A 19,099-nucleotide genomic window follows, 5' to 3' on the forward strand; every position below is an offset into this window, starting at 1 on the left:
AAGGGTGTCAATTGATCTCAAACACTGAGCGGAAGCATTCATATATAAAATATCCCCACAGTCTAGTAAAGGCATAAATGTAGCTGATCTAGCCTCCTTCTGGCTTCAAAAGAAGAACAGGCCTTATTCCTAAAATAAAATCCCAATTTCAGTTGTTGAATATGCCATTTTTTAAAAAGAGGCCATCAAGATATTTATGAGGTTACAACCTCAATCTCCTTGCCCTGACAGGTAGTAATAGGTGAAAGGTTGAGGTCTATTTCTTGCATTAGAAAACACCATTAGTTTAGTTGTGCCAGTATTGAGGATAATTCAATTGACAAGGTATGTTGAACAGAATAAAAAGCAGTTTGCATGTTCTGGAAAGCTTTTGTAAGAGACAAGGCACAACAGTAACATCAGCATAAAAAGTAGGTTGTGGTGTTAAATGGTTCTAACAATTCAAGCTCAGAACAAAAAATATGTACACGACCTCAGTAAAGCATAAACATTTTTATATGAATTGCAAATACAATCACACACTACAAAAAAAGTTGTATAAATGTTGTGCAAGTCACAGCTCTTTAGAATGCCTTTGGGACTATGACACTTTTAAAGTTTCAGAGTGATGGCTTTAGTGTAAACACTTGATACAAATCTCACAACAGTCAAATAAATAAAAAAAACTCTGAGGAAGTCCCTGGTTGGCCATTGATATCATTCTTTACATAGGCATCAACAGTCAAGGCATGGAAGGACTCCAGCACCGTTACTCACCAAGGCATGTAAACATTGAATCCATGTAGTTCTTTCTCTTTTCATTTGATAGGTTTTGTGCCAATAAAATCAAAATGCTTTTCACAAAATATTTGAAAGCTCACTTATTAAATTAAAACATCACTTCTAGGGAGTAATAAATCCTACAGTGAAGGCCACGCTCACTCTCTGGGGGTCAGTGTGGAGAGGTCAGAGTTCAGGGAGAGAGTCGTGCAGGCCAGAGCCCCTGTCCATGGGAGGCCCCAGTTCCTCCATCTGCTGCTGCTGCTGCTGAGTACAGGCTACCTCCTCCAGCCTCCGACGCAGCAGTGATAACCCTCTCTGGTGCTGCTCCTCCTGAGTGAGTGAGTGAGTGAGTGAGTGAGTGAGTGAGAGAGGTGGGGAGAAAGAGGATGAGAAGGGACAGAAAGGGATGGCGCAGTGACCTCTACCATGTTGCTAACACCTATCAAAGCAAAAGTTTATTGGTCATGTACACAGATGTTATCGCAGGTTCAGCTAAATGCTTGTGTTTCTAGCTCTAACTGCAGTAATACACACATAATCAAGAAATGTATAGCTAAAAATGAGCCATGACAAGAAGTATAAACAAAGTGAGGGAAACAGTATGTAAACAATAGCATAATCGTTTAACACTAAGGTTCAGGGCAGGGTACTGAGCGGAGGCCGGCTAGTGATGGATATTTAACAGTCTGATGCCCTGGAGATAGAAGCTGTTTCTCAGCCTCTGTGTCCCAGCTTTGATGCACCTGTAGTTTCCACCTTCTAGATGTTAGAAGGGTGAACAGGCCGTGGCTCTGGTGGCTGAGGTCCTTGATCTTCTTGGCCTTCCTGTGACACCGGGTGCTGTAGATGTCCTGTAGGGCAGGCAGGGTGTCCCCAGTGATGTGTTGGGCTGACTGCACCACCCTTGTGGAAGGTGAGATTGCCGTACCAGGTGGTGAAACAGCCTGACAGGATATTCTCACCTAGCTATTCCTTTCAGGACCAGACCCCCCTGTTCACAATCTTATTCATCATGATCTAAAAGTAAAACTGATCCTAGATCTGCACTCCTACTCTGAAACTCTTTATGGATACTGGCCCTGATCTGTCAACACCAGTGATAAGGTATATGAGAAGGTACCCAGATTCAGTGTACTCACATGAAGACTAGGCCCCTCAGACCCGGGTACGAGGATGGAGATAGGGCCGAGTCCTGGGCCGGGAATGGAGGCGTCGGAACTCGCTGTGTCGGCGCTGCAGCTCCTTCAGTCGTCTGTTGAGGAGGAACACGCTGCAGCTCCTTCAGTCGTCTGTAGGAAGGACGCCTGAGGAGGAACACAGCGTCTGTTGAGGAGGGCAGCTCCTAGGAAGGACGCCTGAGGAGGAACACGCTGCAGCTCCTTCAGTGTCTGTTGAGGAGGGCATGCTCCTCGGTGTAGGAAGGACGCCTGAGGAGGAACACGCTGCAGCTCCTTCAGTCGTCTGTTGAGGAGGGCATGCTCCTCGGTGTAGGAAGGATGCCTGAGGAGGAACACGCATACTGGTCTTAAAACACACACTAAGAAAATATACATACTTCTTGGCTGAGCTGGTCTGTAGCTCCAGCTCTGCCATCTTAGCCTCCAGTAGCTGGATCTTATCCTGGTATCTCTTCTCCTTGTTCTCGGTCATGTTTTTCCTCTGTATGAGAGTCAGAGTGAGAGAGACCTTAAATTGAATTGAGAGAGAGACTTCAGAAAAGGAAGTAAGAGAAGCAAAGAAGGGAAGAGAGGTGAAGATGGGGGGGGGTACCTTTTTCCTGTGTCAGCGCAGCCCTCTGTAGTTTGGCCAGGCCGTACTTCTCCTGCAGCTCTGCATCCCTCTCCTGCAATTTGTGTTTCTCCTCGAATCCCTCCACACAACGCTCCTCCACCAATCTGCAGAGAGAGCGAGAGAGAGGGTTAGAATAGAAACCACTTGATGGTTCCAACAGTAGAATTTCTAACAGTTCCATTCCTCCTCATAGACAGCATATCTATACAGTATACAGACCACAGAATAAAGGTGAAGCAGTGTACCGCTCGGCTTCGTGTTGGGTCCTCTCAGCTTGTGAGCGGGCGCTCCTCAGGTCCTCCCGGGCCCTCTCCAGGGTTTCCCTCAGACACTGGTTGGACTCCAGAAGCTCAGCCTCGGAGTGGGACAACGTACCCAGCTGCAACCCCAGCTCCTGGTTCTGCTGTGAGAGGGAGGGACGGGCACGTGGTCAACTCAATGTTGTTTGGACATTAACTTTAACATAGGGCATTTACATCAGCCAATCAATGTTGAAAGGGCAATACAAACTGAATGTCAGTCAGGCGCTGAGCCTCAGGCAGTTTAGTACCCGTCTCAGATCAGCATTATCTCTCTTCTGTGTCTCCATTTCCTCCAGCTGAGAGCCTTGCTCCTGCAGTTTAGTCCTGACACACGCAACATACACAGGGTCATTAACACACATTTATATGAAATATATTAGTAATGCATACTATACACAGGTAAAGCAACACCTCTTACTAACCTGAGGTTTTGCAATTCCTTACGGGCAGACTCCTCCCCCAGCTGGGCGCCATGGAGACGCTCCTCACACTCCTCTTTCTGGGTGTGGCCAGCAGCATCCTGTAGCGCCCTCTGCTGCTCCAGCTCAGCCAGACGATCATCCAGCACCAACCTGAACACACACACACACACACACACCAGTGGAGGCTGCTGAGGGGAGGACGGCTTATAAAATGGCTGAAATAGAGCAAATGGAATGGCATCAAACGCCTGGAAACCATGTGTTTTATACTATTCCACTCCAGCCATTACCACGAGCCCACCCTCCCCAAATAAGGCACCACCAACCTCCTGTGACACACACAAGATCGATTTACACAACTTCATCAAAGTAATCTGAGACACTGTGTGTGAGAGAGAGCGAGCCTAACTTCTCCTCGTGCACGGTGGCTGTTTTGTGGAACTCCTCGTCGTGAGCGGCCTGCACCCTCCGGACGAGTTCCCCCTCCCTCTCAGCCAGCACCTCCTCCTGTCTCTCCACCGTCCCCTTCAACACCTCCACATCAGACTGCATACCTGACAGACAGCCAGAGAAGAAAGGAAGGAGGGGGGGAGAAAGAGAAAAAGTTGGAGTCAAAAGGAGAGAGACTGGAAGGAAAAAAAGTTTGCTAAAATGAGTGACTAAAATGACTAAAATGAGAGTGATGTGCAGTACATGTATGATCAAAACACACAGAGGTTATTTGCGGAGCTTCCTTCCATTTGGCCCTGTAGTGCGTCTCTCTCTCCCTCTCCACTTCCCCTCTAGACCTGGCACACTCCGGCTTCACATTGGCCACCTCCAGCTTATGAGAGTGCCTTGTCCTCCATCTGAAAGAAACAGAGAAACTGGCATGAGCACACAGCAACCTATTGATATAAGCGGTTATGGTGGGGACTGTAAGTCGATCTGGATAAAAGCATCTGCTATTTAGAAACACAGCTGATGATCTCTGGGGTTAGAGGTTAAGGATCACATAGGTACTTACCTGGCTGGTGAGAGTGTAGACCTCTCGCTCAGCCTTGTGTAGTCTGCCGGTCAGCTGGGTGTTCTGTTCATGACTCAGCTGCAACTCCCTCCCCAGACGCTCCGACTGCAGGCGCAGTGACTGCCTCTCTGCCTAAAACACAATCAAATTATGAATTATTCCACAAATCAAACCAAGCACAGAGTAGTCATTCTACCTAAGTTAGGACTTACTCCAACAGATATATTTCATCATGTAGCTTAATATTCATAGTGACAATAACAGTTCAAGATTGATAGACAGAGACCACAAGTTTCTTACCTCCAGTGACTTGGCTGCAGCCTGGGATTCTGCGAACTGGCGGACCTGGATGTGCTGCACGTTCTCGGCTTGCTGGCCAGAGTTGTCCCTCTGGGCCCGGAGCTCAGCCACATCAGCCTCCAGGACCTTCAGACGCAGGTGGAGCTGGGCCTTCTCTCTCAGGAGAGACTCAATGCGTTTACAGTCTCTCGACAGGTCTGTGCCCTGATACTGGGCCATCAGCTCCGCTCTGTCCCTTTACAGCCGTGAAACCTGAACACACAACATATCAGAAGAGCAATGTCTATACATACTTTTTGTGTATTTGGACACCCCTTAAAAATGAGTGGAATTGGCTGTTTCAGCCACACTAGTTGCTGAAAGGCGTATAAAATCGAGCACACAACCATGCAAACATTGGCAATAAATTTGCCTTACCGAAGACATCAGTGACTTTCAACGTGGCACCGCCATAGGATGCCACCTTTCCAACAAGTCAGTTCATCAAATTACTGCCCTGCTTGAGCTGCCTCGGTAAACCGTAAGTGATGTTATTGTGAAGTGGAAACATCTAGGAGCAGCTCAGCTGCGAAGCGGTAGGTCACAAGCTCACAGAACCGGACCGCGTAAAAGAACATCTGTCCTCAGTTGCAACACTCACCACTGAGTTCCAAACTGCCTCTGGAAGCAATGTCAGCACAAGAACTGTTCGTCGGGAGCTTCATGAAATGGGTTTCCACATCCGAGCAGACGCACACAATCCTAACATCACCATGCGCAATGCCAAGCGTCGGCTGGAGTGGTGTAAAGCTCGCCACCATTGGACTCTGGAGCAGTGGAAACGCGTTCTCTGGAGTGGTGTAAAGCTCGCCACCATTGGACTCTGGAGCAGTGGAAACGCGTTCTCTGGAGTGAAATATCATGCTTCACCATCTGGCAGTCTGACTGAATAATTTGGGTTTGGAGGATGCCAAGAGAACGCTACCTGCCCCAATGCATAGTGCCAACTGTAAACGTTTGATGGAGGAGGAATAATGGTCTGGGGGCTGTTTTCATGGTTCGGGCTAGGCCCCTAATGCTACAGCATACAATGACATTCTAGATGATTCTGTGCTTACAACTTTGTGACAACAGTTTGGGGGAAGGCCATTTCTTGTTTCAGAATGACAATGCCCCTGTGCACAAAGTGAGATCCATACAGAAGTGATTTGTTGAGATCGGTGTGAAAGAACTGGCCTGGCCTGCACAGAGCCTTGACCTCAACCCCATCGAACACCTTTGGGATGAATTGGAACGCAGACTGCGAGCCAGGCCTAATCGCCCAACATCAGTGCCTGACCTCACTAATGCTTTTGTGGCTGAATGGATGTAAGTCCCTGCGGCAATGTTCCAAAAGCTAGTGGGAAGCCTTCCCAGAAGAGTGGAGGCTGTTATAGCAGCAAAGGGGGGACCAACTCCATATTAATGCGCATGATTTTGGAATGAGATGGTTCGACGAGCAGGTGTCCACATACTTTTGGTCATGTAGTGTATATATAAAGACAAACATACTGTATCAGACCTCACATTAAAAACATTATGTCTCACACACACCTCAGCATCAAAGCGGATCTTCTTCTCCTCCAGTATGCGAGCGCTCTCCTCTCTCTGGTGGTCAAACTCAGACTTCAGGAAGGTGTAGTCGTACCGCAGCTTGTTATACTCAGACCTGTACTCCTCAGTCTCCTGCAAGGAACAGAGAAGAGGGCTGGTTAGAGTCAAGGAGGAGAAACAGAAACAGAGAAAGTCGAATTTGAACGGATGTACTGTTTTTTCATTCTCAATAATCTGTCCGTTTAAGTGTGATGGCCCACCCATCCCAGCCCTCAAAAACATTCAACACTTAGTTCTCACGCAGTTGCTGTGAAGATAGCAGTTACAGCTGTGACAGTTCGAGAGCATGGTGGAACTAAAGTGTGAGAATAAGTTAAAAGCTATCCAAAGCAACTGAGGCTGGATAGAAGCAGTACAAAGCATTAAAAAAACAGAAGCAGAGGCAGCCCGGAGGTGGTTAAACGTAGTCCGAAGCAGTAGAGAACAGTAAATAGCATTAGAGAACAGACAGAAGTGTTCTGGGGCGCGAGGCTCACCCCCTCCAGTTTGTTGAAGCGCTCTCTGACAGGCCCCTCCATCTCCTGCTGCACCTGGGCCCTCAACAGCTCCAGCCGCTGGGGGGTCAGCACCTTACAAAACAAACCGACTGCTGTACACACTGGCACAGAAGACAGAAACACTGCCATACACAAAGATACACTACAGTAGTCATAGGTCAGTTTTCTATTGACTAAGTGTGAACACATCACACACACACTATCAGTATGGTATTACACACATCTCTCCCGGGTTACCACCTGGTATGTTCAGCCTTGAGAGTCTGGTAGTTGATCCTGTGGTTCTCACATCTCATCCGCTCATCCATCAGCATCTTCTGCAGCTCCATGTCGCTCCCCCCCCCAGCTTCACCGTCCCCCCAGGGTCCAGGCATGGGAGCAGGGGGGCAGACTGAGCAAGGGCAGAGGGGTTCGTCTCGCCCCTACTGGATGGACGGATATAGCGAGAGAGAAGAATAAGGTTAGGGAAAGTGAGAGCTGTGGGTTGTTCCACTCCATCCCTTTTCAAATACATCATTAGTAAGAAAGATTGACATCAAAGCACGATCCACTTCTTCATAGCCACAAAGGCTTTAGCTCAACAAAATTAATCATAAAACAGAACCAACTTCAAAAGGGAAGAGACGGGCACTGCTCTCCTCTGTTTGCAGGTCGGACATGGTAAAGACTGATGTTGAAAGGATGTTACGACAGGTGGGATGGGGCAAATTGCAGTTGTTACCATGGTAGTTCTAAATTCCCCAGCTATTTGTGCAAATGTCAACCGCTCAGGTAACTACACAGCCTCGGTCTCAAGTGATTTCTCCACTTTCTGTTGTGGATACGCGTGGTCAAGGGAGGGATGATTACGCTTGATTGCAAATACTGTACTAGACATCTTGGCCTCATCTCAAGCACCCCACCCACCCTGGATAAAATGTAGCTAGCTACTCAAAGAACAAAAGACAAGATGTCAGACGTACTAAATACAGGCAGGCGATCCAGCAAAGACAAACAGTCCCAGCACTGCACACTAAACAGTTCAGCTGACTGTCTTACACGGACTATGAAAGTACTGACAGTGGTGAGTAACGTTAATACTTGATAGCATAACAGCTGTGTTTTGCTGATCACTGTCGCACAAAAACAAATAGCAAAGACAGATATCTAAGCTGTCATCAGTAGCTAGCCAGTCATCTAGAGAAATAACTAGTGCCACTCTTTTCGAAAGTGGCGCTTTAACTCCCACGGTTCTAGCCAACTAGATAGTTAGCTTGCGTGCTAACAACTGGTCACTGAACAACGTTAAATCAGTTACCAAGCTAGCTCTTGGGCACAATTTAGAATGCTACCACTTACTTTAGCGATAATAATATGCACTGTTTCGATCGTTGCTTACCTCTTGAACTCGACACCTTGACAAAACGAGCTATCCTACAGAGAACTACTCGCATGGAATCCTGGGAGATTTATTTTAACTGTACTTCAATTTTAGCCCCAAGTGGTTAAATGGCAACATTACATAAGCTCTTGGAAAAGTGCTCGTGAGTCCTGAACACTTGCTGCAATGAATTTAAGTTTTCAGTTTAATCCATTTTCACAAATTAACTAAAGGTTTTGCGGTGTATTTTGAAATTTACCGGTAGATGTTAAATAACTGATGCCAATGACGACCTGATTTCAGACAATGATCACACACACACATAGTCAATGCTCATTAGCAGATTGTCATGACCAGTTTTATTTATTGGTGTATTTTAACCACATTTGGACTGTTAACAGAAGTCCACAATGTTCTAGGTTCTCCTTTGACACATTGTACAACATACACCTACCAAGAGTACAGGGATAACATAGTCATGCAGCCCGATTATTTTTCAATACAACCCTGTAACAAAACAGGAACGTTAAAACAATTCTCTCCTGTAATGAGCTCATATTAACAAAACAAAAATGAGATCTAGGCTACATACTCACTGAGTAACATATGGTAAAAATAAAAAAAAAGTTAGTTTCAACAAACAAAAAATATTTGAATCATATGCATCTTCGCTTTTGCCATACTAAGTAGCTTTGGAATCAGATGGAATTAATGTCTGAATCAAATCTACAATTCAATTTGTAAATTCAATGAGCGGCCTAAAGAAACCTAGTGATTTCCACATTGCATAGTGAGCTACAGTGCTATAAGAGAGGAAAGGTAGTGTTAATCACTGTATTTATGTATTAACAGAAGTATGGATAGCTTAAGATAAACACATGGCTTACTTCCTATGGCTACAAAATAAAAATAAAGACAATTGAATAAAGGATAATAACAGTATCCATAAATATGAAATGGTAAATGAACAACAAATTGATGGACTCAAACCCTCACATTCCATACCCACAAGGCATGTAAGAAGTGCTGTGTTGGAATCATGTTATACTTAACAAAAATACTTCTGCATGCCGAGGCTGAAATACAACCATCGACTTGGCCCAAATTATAAACACGCAAAATATCACACTACTATTCAAGTTTGCTACATGTTAATTATAGTGAAGCAGTCGCTGGCCAGTTGATCATCATCCCCATTCAAAACCCCTTCATACACTAAGGCACATTCATTCCTTGTCTGTTTGACAAGAGGGGAAATTCTCTGGTCATAACATCAGTTATCTATTTAACTACTAATGGAAGTACAACTTTTTGTACACTATAATGTAATACAGTGTGGTCAAATGACAGGTGGAAATTAACACACGCAACAGTTATGTACAACAATTAGAAAAAACATACAAAATAACTTAAAAATCTATAAGTTCTGTACAGCCTTTTTGTGAGGGACATGGCTCGGGTTGGAAAGTAGTCATGCCCTCTGACTAGTTACATCATGTTTTCTGGGTATCGGCAAGCGTCTGGCAGTCCATCTTCAACCTGAGCTGCAAGACACGAGGAGAAAAAAAACGACAATAAGTCCTCTAACATCAAACTCTAAAAAGAGCAAGCCTGACAACGGCAAGGGACAACTCATCTCATATAAACCTTCTAAGGTTTAGTCAGATGAGAGCAGAGCTTGTTCACCTGTCTGCTGCCTCCTGTTCTGCCTCTGTGGGGCTGCCGTCTGGTTGTGATGAGGCTTTGAGTTTACTGGCATCTGAAAGGAGACAGAGCCCATGGTTAGAGACCACTCAGTTGTGACAGTCAGTATGCCACTAGAGTACTGATTCAGGGTCAGGATAAACACCCCCCCACCCGTCTTGCCGCATACCCTGTAGCCAGCGAATCTGTGTGGCGGGCCCGTAGCCCTGCTCATTCTTGGCCGCGATGCGGAAGACGACAGCTGGCCGGTTGGGGGCGGAACTGTCGATGTAGGCATTGGCCAGGTGGGCAGGGCTGACGGTGCAAGAGGTCTTGGTGCCGCGGTAGATCCTGATGAAGGCCAGCTGGCCAGGACGCTCAGAGGTGCTGCTGGACCGGCTCTTCCTCACCGCCAGGTACATGGAGTACTCCAGGATCTTACCTGACGGGGAGGTGGGGGAGTCCCACGTGATGTGGACAGAGTCATTAGCCTGGGGGGGGTTGGGGGATAAAGGATGAGAGGAAAAACAGCTAATTGAGATGAAACAATGATACACATTTGATAAAACTAGAAATATATTGTGGAACTAGAAAGGCAGAAAGAAATCACAATCTCCCATGTGAGCTCTCTGAAGCCTCTGTTGAACAATAACGAATGCTGGCAGCACATTCTGTTAGTGTGCTTGGCCTCATTTACACCCCTCATCAGTAACCTTCTCTGTGTGTAAAGTAGGCTGTAGGAGTGTACAGTACCTTGGTGATCTTGACAGCTGAGGGCGCTCCGGGAAAGCCGGGCTGGCAGGTTTTGAACTCGCTGGCAGGGCTGAAGTCTCCCTGACCACAGCTGTTGATGCCTGCTACTCTGAACCTGTACGCTACACCTGGACACAGCTCCTGCTTCTCCCTCCACTCATAGTCCTGAGGCCCCTGCAAATTAATCTGTGGGAGTGTGGTGTGTGTCAAATTGGGAAATCAATAAACAGATTAGAGACAATTAACAAAAATGACTGCTAGCCGAAAATGGTTACTGTACACATTCTGGGGCATGTTTTTCATTATATACTGTCATTTAAGATTCAAACAAAGATGTGGCTTACCTCTTTAGTATTAGTGGGTCTGCTGTAGATGGTGGAAATAATGTCATTTTCAGGTGGCAGGTAGTAGTGGGTAACCTCAGAGAACAGGGTTTTGAACACTCCAACATCAAACCACTCAGACTCATCTAATTTCTCACCAGATACCTACAGGGCACAGACAGGCATTATTTTCTTCAGTCTCTGTGTACACAAATGAATAACTTCCTTAGTATTCTAATCCTACCTTGCATTTGACAGTGTTGGGATCTGAGGAAGTGCTGTCAGGTTCTTGTCCTGTGAATGAGGAAGGACTGTCATTGGTTATGCCGATGATATTCAAACCATACTAGTAAAAAGCTAGCTTGGGGTCCATGCCGTTACCTGGCTGGTGCTCACTGCTCGCCACTGTGTCCGAGCGCTGGGAGGTTTTTGTGGGGTCACCCTCCTGTCCAAAGGACTCGGAGTGTGTTTTTCCACTAGCATCACTTTCTCCCTCTGGATGGGGGTCTCGAACAGCCTCTGACACTTCCATGGGAGTCACCTTCTGCCCTGCAGCCACCTCCTGGCGTGCAAGGTGAAGAGACCGCAATATTCAGTGTCAGTCAATGTAGCATTAACAAAATATGGATGTAACATTTAGCTTAGCTGTTACGGTCTCAATGGCAGTACTAACACCATCTGAATATAGCACTTTCCCAGCACTGTAGCTAAGACAACTGGATATGGGTATAAGGGTCACCATCTGACCTGTTGGGATGTATTCTGGGCTTCCTGTGAGGTGGGGTCGTCTGGGACCTGAGCTGACTGGACACCTGGAGGAAAAAGAGCACATCAAGCATAGCTTTACATACATGCCTCTTCTTAGCCTGCTTCAACCTTCAACACTGGCCCAGTACAGGCATCAACCCTGGCCTTGAGAGTGGACCAGATGGCCCTGGACAAAGGCTTCTGCTTCTAAACCACTTTCAAAGCCAATTGCTTGGCATCAGACAGAAGTCCTCTGAAGGCCATGTGAAATTCCCTGTTGTCATTCCTATTCAAATTAATGGTCTCTGATTGGTTGTGTGTGAGCAGCAGGTAGATTTCTCCTCTCACCTTGGTCCTGGGGGTTCCTCTCCTGGCCATCTGTGCTGGGTCGGGCAGTGGGGTTGACTGGGGTGTTGGAGGGGGAGACTGGCTGCAGCTGGAGGATGTAACACTCTGCTGCAGGTAGGGGGCGCCAGGCCACATGGAGCATGTTGACGGTGGACTTGACCAGTAGTACTGCTGCTGGGGTGGAGGGCCGCTCTGAAAACACCACAAGTCACAGTTAGGTTGTAGCAGCAAAATGGCCTTGCAGATAGCAAGTGTGAACAAATGAGAAATACACTCTTCACTGACTTTCCTAGTTAAATAAAGGTTTTTTAAAAATATATACAAATATGCTTTAAAGATGGCATGACGCTGCAGCACATTTTGAGCGACAGTAATAAGACATATGCTGATATTAATAGTATCCTTGTCTCTCTTCTCACCTGTCTCCAGATACCACAGGTCCTTGCAGCACACCTGGTAGTTCCAGCTCTTCCGGTAGCCGTCACGGCCGCTCCAGATGTAGAGGCGGGAGCCGACAGAGGCAGCACAGTGGCCTGCCCTGGCTCGGGGTCCCCCGCTGCTGGGCTGGGGATCTTCCTGGTCACCCTGGCTCACTGTCTGCCCCTGTTGCTGATCCGGGCCTAAGCTCTGCCATGTCATGGTGTCTGATATCAACAGGAAAAGGGGTAAACTGTTTAAGCACTTTAACTTCTGCAGATGGAAAAGGGGCTTTATACATACATTTGATTGATTTAACCTTACTGGGTTCAATTCAATGTGATGATTCTCATAATATGAATTTAAATGGAATGCCTGTTATGTGACCAGCCAGATACCCTAAGTGATGAGCTTGTAATAATGATGTATGATACTGACCTAAGTTGAGCACGGATAAGGAGTTGGTACATATCCATTCAGCTCCCAGGGCGTTAGGTTTGTCTGTCTCTGGAACGGGGACCCATCCCCCAAAAACATACATCCTTCCCACACAGAGGTAAAGCAAAAAAAACAAAACATTAGGCAAACATCCATGATGCCACACAAACATATACAGCACACACAAAATACATATTTCCATTACTTGTTTTCTATAACATTGGCAGAGTGAAGGCTTCTGGGTAGAGGAAGGGGTCCTTTAGTGTCAGGTGTAGACCATGTCATAGATTCTAAAGATCAGACAGAAGAGAGTGGAGAGCCAGTTAGATTACCTCACTTCAATCAGTTCATCGCCACAAACACAAATGCAAGGTTGCGGTTTATGGAAACGGAAGGTTGGTTACAGCTACAGCAACCTGAATTCACACCAAGGAGATTAGTTCAAGTGTTGTGGTCAGATTGTGGTTCATCAAAGCATGTTAGTAGACTGAGATGAGGTTACCGAGGTCAAGCTGCCAGAGGTCGTCAAGGCGACTGCCTCTCATCCCTCCGAAGATGTAGAGTTTGGGGGAGCTTGTCCCAGTGTATGCCACCGAGGTGTGGGACTCTCGAGCCCACGGACCCACACCCTTAGTATCTGGAATGTTCCAACCCTTCACCCCTGACACTGACTGCAGCTCCAGCTCATAAAAGTCATCTAGGTACCTGCAGAGAGAAAACAGAGAGAGCCAGTGGAATGAGAACTAGCCTGGTCCAAGATCTGTTTATGCAGTCTTGCCAACTCCTATGGTCATTGGTGTGGCCAAACAGATCTGGGTCCAGGCTAGATGAGAACATCATTAGTGACAGAGAAAGCATTAAGGTTTCTTATGATTATCACAACCCTCAGTACCCTGATTAGAGAAGCTGTGTTGGAGACTGTTGGAGCTATATACATAGCTCCATACCTTGGGACATTGCCATTGGGGTCCTCACTGTCATTGGCCAGTCCCCCAAACAGGTAGCACTTGTTCCCAATGAGGGTGAAGCTGTGTCCGAGGCGGGGACATGGGGGCGGCATGCCATTCTTTGGTGGCCTGGGTTTCAGCTTCTTCCACAGCCAGCGGCTCGCCTGATAGACAAAGGGTCAGAGGTCAACTATGGCATCTTATCCATCCGAGTAACTACATACAATCTACTGTACAATCTAAGGGGGAAAGATGCTGTACTTGTGAAGACCTTCTATCAGAGCTACAGGTCTGTGAATGACAATTCTGCAGCACACCCTTCACCTTATGCATAAAACGTGACAAGAGGATGTTTATTACAGAAGACGCAAGTGAGTGCGAGAGCCTCACCTGTAGCTCGTACAGGCTGTTGTTGTATTTGCCAAATTCCACCATGCCGCCAAAGACCAGGATGCGGGTTCCCTCACAGGCAAAACCATGGGCAGCACAGCCTGGAGGGATGTCCCCTCTCACCGCTGGGAGAAACCACTGCTTAGAGACTAGACAAAGGGCCAGAGATCTGATCACCTGAGAATAACTCATGTTTACTCAATCATAATGCACTGTGTGACTATAATGACGCAATATAATTTATAAAAGCTAAGTCGACAATTGTTTGTTTGTTAGCTACATGGCCTCGAGATTCTCAAGTGATCATCTGTTCCACATCAATTGTATGCTAGCTAAGTTAGCTATTCTACAGAGAAACTACATCGGATAACAACCATACACAGTATATATACATTTGGTTAGCTTCGCTAGCTAACGTTAGCCAAGTAAGCAAGCTGGCTGCTTAACTTCAGGTGAAACTTTCAAGGCATTAACATATTAGTCGCACCAGATGGCTAGAAAAACCAAATAGTTAAGTTAGCTCACTTCTCAAACACAAAATGTGTAGCATCCATTAGCTAGCGTTCATTAACGCGTTAGCCTACCGGTGTTGTAAACATGGAGCTCCTCCGCTATCCCCTCGTTTCCACCTCCAAACACGATAATAAGTTCCCGAATAGCCGCTGCTCGGTGTCCGTGTCTTGACCGGGGAATAGGTCCAGTAAATGAGTTGACTTTTTTCCATAACGGGTCCATTGTTCCGTCAGGAACGCAACACACCGGGGTTTGGTCCATTAACGGTTACAGCAGTTTGGCGCTGTTTGTTGTTACCAGAGAGAAATAGGCGGAGCGAGGTGGAAAACTCTCGCGTTGTCCCCTTCACCGGAAGTGCAAAACTAAACAGAGGAAGTTGCAATTTTTTGTATTAAATTAATGGGTGTTAAATCCAATTTGTGGATTTGTATTTCCGAAGTGATTTCTAAGCTACACAAATTCAGTTTTGACATCCTACCAACTTTAGGCTTGCCGAAATGCCTGAGAGAGGCACTCAATAAATTGAGTTGAGCCAGAGTTTAACGTTTGATTTTAGTTTTACTCCTTATTCTCTACTTATACTCTTGACCTACTTTGTCTGCATTAGGTACTGGTAATACAACACGCAACAACATACAATAAATATCCCAAAACACTATTTCTCCAGCCTCACATGATGTAAGTGGAGAAGATCCACAATTTTTCTTAGAGAACCTCTATTTTAAAAGTGTGTGCTTGTGCGTGCGTATGCGTGTATAGACACATGCATTGAAATTTTGAAAAATGTGTAAATATATTCCAATGAAGTTAGATCTATATTTTTTTTTAAATATAGAAATAAGAAAGCCTTAAGATAAATAATTCACTTGTTTAGAGAGAAAAAATGTGATAATTTTAGAGTAAAGTAGTAATATGTTGGGTGAGTGTGTTGGGATGCATGCCAGCAAAGACATGACACAACACAACACTAAACAATACATTAATTGCACTAACTAGAGAAAGAAACCATTAATCTTAGACTTGGGACCACACAGCCACTCCACTGAATATCAGGCTAATGATTGCTTGCCAATACTTGCTGTAAGCCACTGATTCCTTCCAAACCACTTATGGTTGAATTTGAGATTTCCAACTTGTTGAGCACTGATATGTTTTATCTATAATTTCTCTTCCTTATTTATCTTAATTTGACAAGTATTAAAAAGGATTTGCAGTAGATGTTTGACTTGATTCATGAAGATGACTGCTAGCTAAGATTTTGAAAGTATGATGTTGACCAATCAAAGCTCCTGTAGATATGTGATTTGACATCATTTTATCTGTGGCCAATGATCTTGAGCCTTTGTGGATTGGCACTTCTAATGTAACTCTATGGCAGCACACAAGGGGCTGGAATTTTCTCTCTCTACCCTTACACTTGGCGGTGACGTAGTGTCCCCATCAATTACAGAACACTGAGCTAATCACAGCGCAACGCTCTGTATTTTCTACTGGCTTGCCACACCACCACAGAAAGCACTGAGCTAGGCTGACACCTACATTTTGGAGCAGCCTTACTCAAGAAAAAAAGAGACCATGTTTGTATGCGGCTTTATTAACTCAATAATATATATATTTTTTTACATTGTTTGCAAACTGATGTGACATTTATGCCAAAATAACATTTGGGTGCAAAAAATGTGGGGCCCTGAACAACAGGTCACCGGCCCTGAACAACAGGTCACCGGCCCTGAACAACAGGTCACCGGCCCTGAACAACAGGTCACCGGCCCTGAACAACAGGTCACCGGCCCTGAACAACAGGTCACCGGCCCTGAACAACAGGTCACCGGCCCTGAACAACAGGTCACCGGCCCTGAACAACAGGTCACCGGCCCTGAACAACAGGTCACCGGCCCTGAACAACAGGTCACACTGCCCTGAACAACAGGTCACCGGCCCTGAACAACAGGTCACCGGCCCTGAACAACAGGTCACCGGCCCTGAACAACAGGTCACCGGCCCTGAACAACAGGTCACCGGCCCTGAACAACAGGTCACCGGCCCTGAACAACAGGTCACCACTGCTCAAGTATTTACCCTTTCATTAACTAGGTAAGTCAGCAGGTTGTGAACTATGCAAACAACGTTACCAAGCAGAGAATGAGAACCGTAGGCTAAATGACTGTAATTAATACATGCATTAATATAAATGAATGTAACAAAATCATGGGGAATTAACGGTACATTTACTAGGACTACTGGCGACATACTGGGGAATTAACGGTACATTTACTAGGACTACTGGCGACATACTGGGGAATTAACGGTACCTTTACTACGACTACTGGCGACATACTGGGGAATTAACGGTACATTTACTAGGACTACTGGCGACATACTGGGGAATTAACGGTACATTTACTAGGACTACTGGCGACATACTGGGGAATTAACGGTACATTTACTAGGACTACTGGCGACATACTGGGGAATTAACGGTACATTTACTACGACTACTGGCGACATACTGGGGAATTAACGGTACATTTACTAGGACTACTGGCGACATACTGGGGAATTAACGGTACATTTACTAGGACTACTGGCGACATACTGGGGAATTAACGGTACATTTACTAGGACTACTGGCGACATACTGGGGAATTAACGGTACCATTTACTAGGACTACTGGCGACATACTGGGGAATTAACGGTACATTTACTAGGACTACTGGCGACATACTGGGGAATTAACGGTACATTTACTAGGACTACTGGCGACATACTGGGGAATTAACGGTACATTTACTAGGACTACTGGCGACATACTGGGGAATTAACGGTACATTTACTAGGACTACTGGCGACATACTGGGGAATTAACGGTACATTTACTAGGACTACTGGCGACATACTGGGGAATTAACGGTACATTTACTAGGACTACTGGCGACATACTGGGGAATTAACGGTACCTTTACTAGGACTACTGGCGACATACTGGGGAATTAACGGTACATTTACTAGGACTACTGGCGACATACTGGGGAATTAACGGTACATTTACTAGGACTACTGGCGACATACTGGGGAATTAACGGTACATTTACTAGGACTACTGGCGACATACTGGGGAATTAACGGTACCTTTACTACGACTACTGGCGACATACTGGGGAATTAACGGTACATTTACTAGGACTACTGGCGACATACTGGGGAATTAACGGTACATTTACTAGGACTACTGGCGACATACTGGGTAATTAATTAAAATACACAATTAAAGGGCAAACAATTCACACAATGAAACAATGAATTCGCAAGAATTGGCAGGAGACAACTGAGCGCATTCTGGAAAGCTGAGAGCATGTATTCGGGAGAGACATGCCATATCTTCACCCCCCCCCCGTTGCAACATTTTAAATGATAGTCAACACACATTATCTTCACACATATTTTAGATGCTTTTCACTGACAGCCGCAACTCAATCAACTAGGCACATTGCCATGCGCGCTGCCCAAATTGCAGGCTTCCCAATATGCGTAGGCCTACCTGCAGCTATTAAAAAAGAAGAAGCTAATGATTGCTTTGTGGATAAGTCATGCTCTCTGGTGAAGTATTTAGAATTATTTTAATTTTATTTAGACAGGCGTAATGAAATAATTTAGGAAAAACATCCATTTACTTTAGTGGAAGCCATCATGCTAACTGTGCATTCGCCAACTTTCCTTTCCAATTCAAAAGAGTCTGTATATAATGTCGAGATGTTCATGTCTCCGCCCTAACAATGGGAGTTACCGTCCCAAAGGTGGGAAGGCAGGCTATAAACTGAGGTCTGCATATTATGCCCATACAAACGCATTGGGCTTCGCCTCTTCCTCTCTCTCACTGGAGAAAGTATCCGAGCGAGCAAAACAGCGCCCCTCTGGTCTGAAGGTTTTCACCAGCAACGAATTCTGCAGGAGAAGTCCGCCCCCATTCATTTTCAACGAGAACACACAGAGAGATGTACAGGGGATTGTGGGAAGTTGAGCAGCGAGAACCCTGCTAGAGGAGCGGTAGAAAAAGTTGAGCTCCCCCTCTACTTTATGCAAATTTCAACCGAAGCATTGTCAACAGGAGCCCATGTATCTGATGCTGTCTGTACATAAATAATATATAATACTATGATTTCTTGGTTACAAACTGTTTAGTTTAGCTTGCTCAGATGCTTTTTCTGAGATTGATGCATCTTTCTGTCAGAGTGCGCCTCGGTCAAATAAATTCTTATTCATATTTCAATATTTAAATTTGGACAAGGAGGTAAACTACAGTAGGGCGGGTCAGGAACCATGAGGCCCACCATTTGTAGGCTACTGACCTATGTGACTGCATATGTTTTGTGAGCTACGGTTTCCTGTCAGTGAGAGGAAATCCATGCATGAAACCGGAAAAGTGGATCCACTCCCAACACACACAAACTCACGTGCACACATAAGTCT

The 19,099-nt window shown here is 45.6% G+C and overlaps 1 protein-coding gene and 1 pseudogene across 2 annotated transcripts; both read right to left on the bottom strand.

Moving 5' to 3' along the window:
- Positions 1-2,043: 2,043 nt before the first annotated feature.
- On the bottom strand, positions 2,044-8,170 carry LOC112216922 (annotated as a pseudogene).
- A 228-nt stretch (positions 8,171-8,398) lies between these two features.
- LOC112216924 (host cell factor 2) lies at positions 8,399-15,295 on the bottom strand. 2 transcript variants are annotated; one of them, XM_024377075.2, is made up of 16 exons: positions 14,703-15,295; positions 14,119-14,267; positions 13,729-13,892; positions 13,284-13,486; positions 12,987-13,071; positions 12,782-12,885; positions 12,346-12,570; positions 11,927-12,118; positions 11,579-11,643; positions 11,213-11,393; positions 11,076-11,125; positions 10,853-10,996; positions 10,509-10,694; positions 9,946-10,246; positions 9,759-9,831; positions 8,399-9,611 (listed from the first exon to the last, which is right to left on the bottom strand). In XM_024377075.2, the coding sequence occupies exons 1-16, from the start codon at positions 14,890-14,892 to the stop codon at positions 9,566-9,568; spliced, it is 2,358 nt and encodes a 785-aa protein (XP_024232843.1). In that variant the 5' UTR covers positions 14,893-15,295; the 3' UTR covers positions 8,399-9,565. The 2 variants fall into 2 exon arrangements, with proteins under 2 accessions (XP_024232843.1, XP_024232844.1); XM_024377076.2 differs by having other exon boundaries at positions 8,399-9,616; positions 14,703-15,291.
- Between the last annotated feature and the right edge of the window lie 3,804 nt (positions 15,296-19,099).

This window comes from Oncorhynchus tshawytscha, linkage group LG17, assembly GCF_018296145.1.
Source record: "Oncorhynchus tshawytscha isolate Ot180627B linkage group LG17, Otsh_v2.0, whole genome shotgun sequence".
In the NCBI taxonomy this organism is placed as follows: Eukaryota; Metazoa; Chordata; class Actinopteri; order Salmoniformes; family Salmonidae; genus Oncorhynchus; species Oncorhynchus tshawytscha.

Excerpts from the sequence above, each read along its gene's own strand:
- LOC112216924 (XM_024377075.2), bottom strand. The coding sequence starts at position 14,892 with ATGGACCAAACCCCGGTGTGTTGCGTTCCTGACGGAACAATGGACCCG. Across the intron at positions 13,893-14,118 it reads ACAGCCTGTACGAGCTACAG|GCGAGCCGCTGGCTGTGGAA; the intron begins GTGAGGCTCTCG and ends TTTGTCTATCAG. Across the intron at positions 10,695-10,852 it reads GACCCACTAATACTAAAGAG|ATTAATTTGCAGGGGCCTCA; the intron begins GTAAGCCACATC and ends ACACTCCCACAG.